The following is a 9,798-nucleotide window of genomic DNA, read 5'->3' on the forward strand; positions in this document are numbered from 1 at the left end:
TATACACTTACAATCAAGATTTCTTTGCTCTTTGACTTGAAATGACATTGCCATTTTCTTTGAGCTCTTTTGTCTCTCTCCTTCCTCCCCCCCAACATGCACACACACACACAAACCATGTGCACACACAGAGAAAATTAAAGCTGTAGTAGGCATCAGCCTGAGGGCTAGGCTAATGTGCCTTGTATATAAGGCCAGTATGAAAATAGGAATGGAAAATTTCAACAAGTCACCATCAATAACAACCAGCTCAGACTCAAATGCTTCTAACTTGCTGAAAGCAAGTCTAATCAAAAATAACCTTGAACACTTTTGGACTTGTTGAGAATACTTGTGGGTGTGGCTGTAATATGTTTAATCTGTGTGCTAGGGAGACTTCTACAATTTTTTTATGCTGCAAGTTTGCCAGGACAGATTCATCTTAATTTGGCAGAAAGTCCATTAAAGACATTTATTATGGACAGTAAAAGTGCATGAATATACTATAAGAAAATGCATCTCTGAATTTAACAATGCATCAGCAAATGTACCACTGATGCTAAATGTCTCAGCTCTAAATGCTGAGGTCCAAAGATACTGCAGTCTTAAATGGCTGTATCACACACATCATTTGCTTTGCAGTGTACAAGTCTGGAGGGGAAATTTTCCCGGAAAACTGAAGTGTGCTGACAATAAGATTCAGCAGCCTTGTTTCAACTTCTCTATACTATTTTGTTAGGAATCACACATATTTAGAGAGATGAAAAAAGCGCAGTATAGTGTTTGTGTGCATCTGACTTTCTAAACTCCTTAAATAATAAATAAATAAAGGGTAGAGCAAAAGGCAACTGATGTGGAGCCTGCTGCACCCTGCCTCTCTGCCTGATCTGTCGCCACGCCTTCCGGTAGGGATGACTCCTGTGCTAAGCCTCTCCTCCTCACCTCCCAATCCCAAAGTCTGCAGAAGAGGTGAAGAGGACCTGGAAACTGGATGGGCAGCAGCAGGAGCAAAACTGTCAGCAGAACTGGTTTTCTTCTTTTTGTGTTTAGAGAAATCTAGCTGGTATCTCACTGAGCAGAAGCAGCGAGCTGGGCTAAATCAGGATCCTGTACTCCAGGTATGTGATGGCAAACTGGGCCACAAAGACTGAGTTGGCAGCAGAGAAAGGCTAACTACTTTTAACTGTTTTGAGAGGGAGAAATCTGAAATTGCTAAGCAAGTAGATATAGCTCTTTGAAAAGGCACAAAATATTCCTTTAAAGAGAGACTTTTATTTTTGTTTTGGTAAAAAAATGCACAAAGAGAAGTTTTAGGGAGGAGATAAGGTAGAGATAAAGGGTGTCAACTTTGGAAAAGACTGGATTTCATTTTGAGTCCTTGCTGCAAGCTGTGCACAGCAATAGTTCTAAGGACACTGATAACCATTTTATGTCCATCAGTAGCAAGATCACATTAAAGGACCATAATAATTTCTTTTGCCCTTATGGTAATGAATTCCCATTCTTTTCCTTCTTTGGTCCATTGGAACACTTACCATTGAAATAAATCATTGCTGGAGTTTAAAGTGTTATCACTGGATCCAGGAAAAGGGCAGAGATGTCACATCTTGGCACCACTAGTCCAAGGTCCTGCCAAACAGCACAGCACGTTGAGATCACGTGGTCATACTCACTTTCTGAGAAATGGGGATTATACTTAGGACTCTCTTTGTCCCTGTTTAACCTGATTGTTTTTTAAAGACTTTTAGCCTCACCTTCCAAGTAGGGATTTGTTTTTTTCTATTGAAAATTAAGACTCAGCAGGATTAAAGCATGTAATTTGTTGCTCCCTAAAAATGTGATTGTTTGGGTCTGTCCTACCACCCAACGGAGCCCACCTTTACCTTGTGATAATTGTAAGTAACTCTCCTCAGTTTTTATGTTACCTGCATGAAAGCTGAATGGCTTACATACAGTGTCAAGACATCCAAGGAAGAGCAGGACCACTGGAAAGAAGGAGAAGCTATAAGAAGGCCTTTTCTTAATGAGCAGAAGGATGACAGCAGACTCATGGATATCAGTCTTTTTTTCCCTGTTAGCAGCAGTCAGTTTTTCCTCTGTTCCTAGTTTCCCACCAGGCCCTGTATCTCCTCTGTGCTGGAACTCAGCAATGAGGAGCAGGGCATAAAGGTGAGATGCTGCCTGCTTGGAACCATGTCATGGGGAAAGCAGGAAAAGGAAAAGTGTCATGGCTGAAGTTGGTGGGAAGAGGGAATGAGGTGAGACAGGACAGGTAGGAAATATCCTGGCTCGTTGCTTTGCCACACCATGTTGCGTGGGACAAAGCAGGCGGGAACAAATAAAGCTTCTGACTGAACAGGATCCCATCAAAGACTTCTAAGCAGTTCAGGTGTGGCTGACTATTTACTAACGTTCTCCGCAGCCTGATGCCTGGAGGAGAGCCAGCTGGCTAGTATGAATCAAGATAGGCCAAAGAAATGATTTCTGGGAAGCATCCAACAGATAGGGAGTAGGCTGTTTCACAACTATTGCAAAGCTTAATGCATCCTAAACACTACTTCCGTGAAGGGGACACCATAGGTTGTGCCCTTCTGAACAAAAGACCTTAGTGGAATAAGACTTGGCTGCCATCTCAGAAGCCAGTGATGTTAGCTGTCTTTGGGAATGCCTGTGAATTCTCCAGGCATCCTCTTGCACTTCAACAAGCTCATTCATCTTAAGTTAAAAAAAAGGAGGTAGGAAGCACTTTTGCATGAACAGACATCTCTCAAGCATTTTCAGGCCTGTTAGGGGGGGCTTAAACTAGGAGATACTCTCCCATGCATGTTACAAATTTCACTTTCATATGATGCCAAAATGGAGGTTTTACTTCTGAAGGTCAGACAATATGCTTCCTAGCACCAATCCTGACATTCAGATGTTGAGAATGGTGGGAGAACAATTAGCAAATGTAATCAGCTCTCAGTTATCAGCACAGGGGATTACTCACGATGTGAGATCATCTGCTTCACGTCTATTTCTGAAGCAGCTTGATTCTAGCAGTAAAACTACATTTGCCCAGTTCCTGTATCTCTACACCACACTCTATCAGCCAGGGGTTACAGTTGAAATCAAGCGTATCTGTTCAAACTCAGTGCTGGCCCTGCCAGATCTGGTGACAGCAGCCCCAAGGTTGGGAGAGGATGAGGAAGAATAGTGTCTCTGTGCTATACATTGGGAAGGCTGATTATCTTGGGTATAAGGTAGTTTAAATGCATATACAATTTGGATGCTGTTATTGAGCCTGTGTTAATCATGCAAGCTGGGAAGTATTGTGTAGGCATAAGCAAGCGGTGAGTCTCTGTGGCATCGACTTTCTGTTCTTCATTCTGCTGGCACCATGGTTCCAAATGGTGTCCGTATTGTCCAGGTGAATTTTCCCATTACTCAGTGAAACCTAGTTCTCTGCTGCTGTGGTTAATGGATTGCTGAGGAAGGTATACATTTTTACTAGAATTTGCCACTCTTGCCTGATGACTAGACAGTTTCCTGAAGTACGTGTTACAACTCAAACAGAAGTAAGAGGCTGATGCAGAAATGATGAAGCGGAGATAGTCATAATGTATATACAGGTGTGTGTACTGTGTCCCCAAGGACAGTTTCAAAGTCAGCAGAGTACAAGGAAATGCTACTATTAACACTGCCCCTGCAGACTTAATTGGATTCCTTGTATAGATGCATTATAACACTACTTTTAATTACAGGATCACATCCTACCTTTTGCACAGAGTCCATTCCAAGCTCCTGACACAGAGAGTCAGAACAACTTTTGAGTTTAGTCTCTCTAGCACAGCTACTGGCTCATTGTCTGTAATTGCTATTTTTGGAGAAGGGACAAAACCAAACACTCTCTTGTATTTTGAATGAGATTTGCATATCTGCCTTTTTTTTTTTTTTTTTTTTTTTTTTTCCTTGCAATCCCTTTCAAGGGCATATGGGCCCAAGGCATTGGAATCTAATTTACAAATTCATACTGCAGCCCTTCCCCAACTGTGCCTGATATATCAGCTCCCAGAACAGCTGTGATGCTGCTACCAAAAGCACAGATTAGTTAGCAGGCACCAGCACTGAGAGAAGCACCCAACACTGTACTTTTCTGTAGCAGTTGAGTGCTGTGGTCCTTACCCGTCTCATAATTCAGAGAAACCAGCGTGTGATTCCCCATGAAGACACACATGATGGCCCCATGCCTGGGGAGAGAGTGAGATCTGAAGCCGTACTGCTTCACACCAGTGCTGACAGAGCGGCATGGGAGCAAAACAAATGTGATTGAGAGCCAGGATCTACATGTGCAGGTTGCTTGTAATTTTATAATTTTGCTTTTGATATTTCTCTTCATTCTCAGCTTAATAACACATAATGGACAAGAGCCATTCTGCATTGGAATGTTGCTTTTGCTTTTTTCTACTTTCTCCTTTCAGACAAAGATGTCAATGTTATTTACAAAAGTTATTGAACTACTTTCTGCAGATTGTATTTGCCTTTATTTGCCCTTAATAATTTGTGTTAACAAATTCTTTTGACTTCCTTGCTCTTTTTTTTTTTTTTTTCTTAATTTTTTAGGTTTCCAAATGGCTGATCCTTTTCTATATGATACTGGAGAAAGAACTCAATATGGGTGCCTTGGACATGAAGTACAAATTGAACACATCAAGGCATATGTTTGTAGACCATCTTTTTTCACAGACAAAGCTGTGATTGTGATTCATGATATATTTGGATGGCTGTTCCCAGACATTAGATACATAGTCGATTTGATTGCAGGTCATGGATACATGTAAGCAACTGTCTTTCCTATATTCCTCTTAAATGCACTGATAGATCACCAGGCCCAAAGCTCAGCATGGCATATGATGTTTCCCATACACAGAGGGCAGCCATATAATTTCAGTCAGCAAATAAGAACACAAAGGGACAAAATGTTCCCATGAGGCCACCAAAGCTACTAAAATTGTCCCATCAAAAATGGTTACCTGAGCACAAAGTCACAAGGAGAGTCTTGAAGTGCCAGTGTTTGTACTCATGTGGCAGCATGGGTGATTAAAACATAAATGTTGGTATCTATCCTTAAGTTGTATAAGATTTTCAGAACCAAACCTTTTGAATAGTTGCTTTAGCGTTTACTAGCAAAGAGATATATATGTGTTTATATAGAATCAGGAGGGTTGCTTAATCCCTTTACTTTTGTATTAAGTACGTATAAGGAAATAATGAGAGCTTATTTGTGGGTTGTTTTTTTTTTTTTTTTTTTTCCATACAATGACATATACTTTTAGCTCTGCCCATTGCCAGAACAGGATGAGTAGAATATGATTCAGATAGTAACCATGTAGATGTGTACTCTGGAGTAAAAAAGATATTAGGAGACATTCAGAATCCACAGATTCTCCCTGCCTGGATGTGAAAGTTGACTTGATTCCATGTCTTACACAGAACGATCTGCCCTGACTTCTTCAAGGGGACAGACCCCTGGAAAACGACTGATCACTGGGCTGACTTTGCTGACTGGATGAAAGATCATGATCCTACGAAAGTAGACAAGTAAGATACATATTTATACTTGAACTTTAAAGAACACACAGCAAACAAGGGGAATTTGTATGAAATGTTAAAAGTGGCACCTCACAGCAGGGCAAGCTGGCTGCACATGCACAATTGCTTATTCTGGGCGGTTCTTCTGTGGTTCTGGGCACTGCCTTGGCTGGAATTTAGACAGGATCATCCGCTCCATCCATCACTCTGCTTATTGTCCCCCATCATGTTTTCCTGGGCCCTTTTCTAACTGTTTTATACTGGCCACAGAGTCTCATAGTGAGTGTTTCACAGGCTATGAAATACACAGCACTCTCACAAGTGCTGATTCTGCCTCCAGTTCCTCAGGATAATGAGGAAAACTCTTCAACAGCTGCTCATGTTATCTGCCAGTTGTCACTCGCTCATCTTGCTTTCTGCCTTGTAGATAATGATAGGTGCAGATGGTATTGCTCTGAGCAGCACTAGATCAAAATCTGCAAGACTGCCCAAAACTTAAGATATATCTGATCAACTATACTGTTTTTTCTCAGTGTGAAGTAGAGGACCCACTATCTGTAGAGCCTAGCAGTGCCTGTAACAGGACTTCCCTGAATTTTGTGAGGCGTTACTGTTTCTTCAGCATCTATCACCACAGTCTAAAACTTCAGAAGATGATAGTGAGGCAGTGACACTCAGCTATCATCTTGTAAGCCACAGGTATTCTTCTGATCCTTTCAAGAGGTCCAGGGGTCACAGCCTAACTTGAACATCTCTCAGTAAAGCTTTTGACCATATAGTTGCAGAAGTTGTGACTGATTTTTTTGAAAAGGCGAATGACTAACACTTGTAAAAAATCCTACTCCAAAGAGTAAGCAGATATGTGAGCACTGTCTTAAACAATTAAGACCTCAAAGACATGCCTGTGCTGTCTTTTGAGGGTTCACTTATAGCTGGCCTACATTAAAACCAATTTTCATATTTTTTGCATTATACCTCATGCAATACCTGTTTTTTTAAACATAGCTACTGGCAATTTAATTTTGAGTAATTGCTACTTTAGTATAGTATTATTGCATGTGGGCTTGGTAGGATATTTTAATATTAACTCATGCAACAGGAATGACATACTCAAGATAAATCTTTATCTAAATAGGTGGACTCTGTAGAGGTAGCACAGTGAAGCTTAACTATTCCTACAATCCATAATGCAGGATGTTGTTCTACTTGCAGATATGTCTTGTCTTTAGTTGTCCTGTCCTAGACAAAGTGACTCAATTAAAAATTTGCTTATTTTGAAAACAAAGGAGCAGGTCACAAATCAGGTAAGTATTTAAGTACCTACACCTGTACTTCCCTAAACTAGGACCAGAGATGTTAACTCCCATTTAAAAATAGAAGCCACTGCTTTGGGCTGAAATGTGTTTTTTAAGTATTCTCTGTTTTAAACGACTGGGGGTACAGATGCAGAAAAATTCATGTATCTCTTTTAATTTAGTTCTTAAAATTATAAAGTACTGATTCTGCAATAGATTCCTTAGTTTACTTTTGTTTATATGTCTTAGGGAAGCTGATGTTGTCTTGAAGTATCTAAAGGAACAATGCGGTGCAAAGAAGATTGGTATCGTTGGGTTTTCCTGGGGTGGAATGGCAGTACATCACTTGATGCTGAAAAATCCTCAATTAACCGCTGGGGTGTCCCTCTATGGTAGTGTAGAACACATGGAAATTATATGGGCTCACATGACTATGTGTAGTTTGTAAGTCTAGCTATTTCTTTGTAACAATTTCTGTAAATACTCAACTCAAAGGTGAGTTGCAGATTTTAATTATGATTATTTCAGCAATATGCTATATTGGTATCAAAATTTAAGAATGGTGGAAACCAGAAAAAAAATGTTTCCTTTTGCAGAGTAATTTTCCATTCTTTTTTTAGTGCTTGGAGAGTGGGGAAATACATTTTCCAAATGCTTTTTTCTCCATCCAAATAGAAAATGTCCTGATCTAAAAGATGTGCATTATGAGTAAACCTAAATAGAAAGTTTGTCTTTTAATTTGCCATTTATCTTGCAAGAACGTTAACCTCACTAACAGACTGTTTCTCAAAAACATTATAGGAATTATTAGGGACTCTGAAGAAAGATACAATTTACTAAATCCCACATTTTTCATTTTTGGTGAGAAAGATCACACTATTTCTTATGATCAGGTAAGCTGTTGTACTGGAAATGCTTTTTCTTTTCCCATAGTTCTTTTATCCCACACAGAAATACTAGCTTGTTAGAAACCAGTTTTGGATATGAAAAATCAGACAGGATGGATTGTTTTGTTTACATTTCAATTTCCCCCATGTTTTGCTTAGGTTATTCAAAGCTTCCTTTTTGAGGTGAGAAATGCAGTAAAGACCAGTCGTCAGTCTCTGAGTGGCTGGACAAGCAGAGTGTGAAACTGGGCAGGGAGGTCCAACTGGTATAAGCCAAACATCTCAAAAACTTGAATACTACTGCTATGGATGAGAGAACAGATAGTTAAACCACTGAATTTGGACACTGAATGGAAAAAAGTAATTTCAGTTTAGTAACTGAACTTCCCGATGATGTGGACCAATGACTAATTGATTTTGGTACAAGAAGACAAAATGAACTGTGTCAGAAGAGTGGGCATGAATTTTAACTAAGATGATGACAACTTGTGGACTCTGTTTTGACTCCTGGCTGCCATCTATATTCTGATATAAGCGTATCTGAAAGGTTGGATAAATAAATGGGTAGGAAGCTGGTGCCCTCTTCTGTGCATAAATTCTTTCTCTTCAGTGACAAGGGTAACTACCACCTCTAGCATAGTTTGTTGTGTAGGAGTAGGGTCTAACTGGGGAACTCGCAGTGTGCTCTGGGAATGAGGGAGCCAATCAGTATTAACTTCTGTGTTATTCAGCATGCTGATCTGTACCTCAGGTATGTGTCTCCTCTGCACAGGAAAACAAATCCTTCACTCCCTGCCCCCTTTTTATGGTCAAAGTGTCTTTTTCCCAGGGGCGTAATTTTCATAAATACATTTTTTTCCATCGTGTACTACACATTGAAACGATACCTTTTTCTCCTGAAGCTTTCTCTCTGAGCTACCTGTGCAGATTGTGTAAGAAAAATCCCTGTGTTAAAAAAATTAAAATCCTCAAATACATCGTTTTTTGCACTGAGCAATAAAGGGCTCTGTGGGGAAAAAAAAAAAGTGAACATGAAATAAATCATAATACTGCCTAATCTGCACAATGGGTAGAATTGAGTTTGCAGGGGCAAAATAAGTGTTCATTCTCCTATCTTCTGACTTTTTAATGGAAATGAGCACAAAAATGTGTCTACACGTGTATACAGTATATGTATATGTAATGTATATGTAATCATATAATTAGTACTCTATGTGTAAGCATGTGTGTACTTATCATGAAAAGATTGTGCAGGAGCAGTGTCTTTTTGTTATACAGTAAACTAAAAAACCACCCTGTGTTTTCCTAAACTCTGTCACTAAGCCCATCAAAATATTTTGGACTGAGAGTCACTGATGTTTAGGGAATATGTTCTGTCAAGATCAGAGCTTAAAATTAAGTTACAAGCCTAAGTCTCTGAATAGAAATACACCTGTTCCTTTATAGGAATGAGATTTACCAAACCATCTTTGCAGTAACTGTTGAGGTTCTTAGACTCACCCATACTTTCAAAAAATGTTTCAGTCATATTCTAAAGAGGGGTTTTCTCATCTGTTGAGCAACAAAACCTGCTTCAAGTGTGACAATCAAGAAAAGACAAAGATGGAGCAATATGAGAAATGGCAAGTTTGGCAAACTTAAAAAAAACCAACCCACACCATAATGGAAATATGCTTTCTTTTACAGATCACCTTACTGGAGGAGAAGTTGAAACAGTACTGTAAAGTTGCATATAAACTTAAAGTTTATCCTGGACAAGTTCATGGGTTTGCACAATTGAAGCCAGAAGACATGAAACCTGATGATAAACCTTATATTGAAGAAGCTAGAAGGGATATGATTGATTGGATCAAAATGTTTACTTGACAAAAGCATGAAGTAACACTAGGCTTCAAGATCAGTGTATGATTTAATTCGAGAGAACAGCCAAAGGAAAACTATCTGGTTTTGAAAATTGTCACAAAGAAAAATAGGACCATTTTAATTTATAGTTCTTAATTATTTTTTACAAGATTTACACAAGATGGTGAAATCAAAGTTGGACTAAGGGATGATTAGGCATTAAA

At 39.3% G+C, this 9,798-nt stretch overlaps 1 protein-coding gene across 1 annotated transcript; it reads left to right on the plus strand.

The window, feature by feature from the left end:
- Nucleotides 1-4,463: 4,463 nt before the first annotated feature.
- LOC141937023 (carboxymethylenebutenolidase homolog) lies at nucleotides 4,464-9,598 on the plus strand. The gene is made up of 5 exons (XM_074854820.1): nucleotides 4,464-4,795; nucleotides 5,452-5,559; nucleotides 7,095-7,237; nucleotides 7,647-7,738; nucleotides 9,419-9,598. Exons 1-5 carry the CDS (start codon nucleotides 4,590-4,592, stop codon nucleotides 9,596-9,598), a joined length of 729 nt encoding a protein of 242 aa, XP_074710921.1. The 5' UTR covers nucleotides 4,464-4,589.
- The last annotated feature ends 200 nt before the right edge of the window (nucleotides 9,599-9,798 follow it).

The sequence above is a fragment of the Strix uralensis genome, chromosome 1 (assembly GCF_047716275.1).
Source record: "Strix uralensis isolate ZFMK-TIS-50842 chromosome 1, bStrUra1, whole genome shotgun sequence".
Taxonomy (NCBI): domain Eukaryota; kingdom Metazoa; phylum Chordata; class Aves; order Strigiformes; family Strigidae; genus Strix; species Strix uralensis.

Coding starts and splice junctions, on each gene's coding strand:
- LOC141937023 (XM_074854820.1), top strand. CDS start 4,590: ATGGCTGATCCTTTTCTATATGATACTGGAGAAAGAACTCAATATGGG. Junction 5,560..7,094: donor GATCCTACGAAAGTAGACAA/GTAAGATACATA, acceptor TATATGTCTTAG/GGAAGCTGATGTTGTCTTGA. Junction 7,238..7,646: donor CGCTGGGGTGTCCCTCTATG/GTAGTGTAGAAC, acceptor AAAACATTATAG/GAATTATTAGGGACTCTGAA.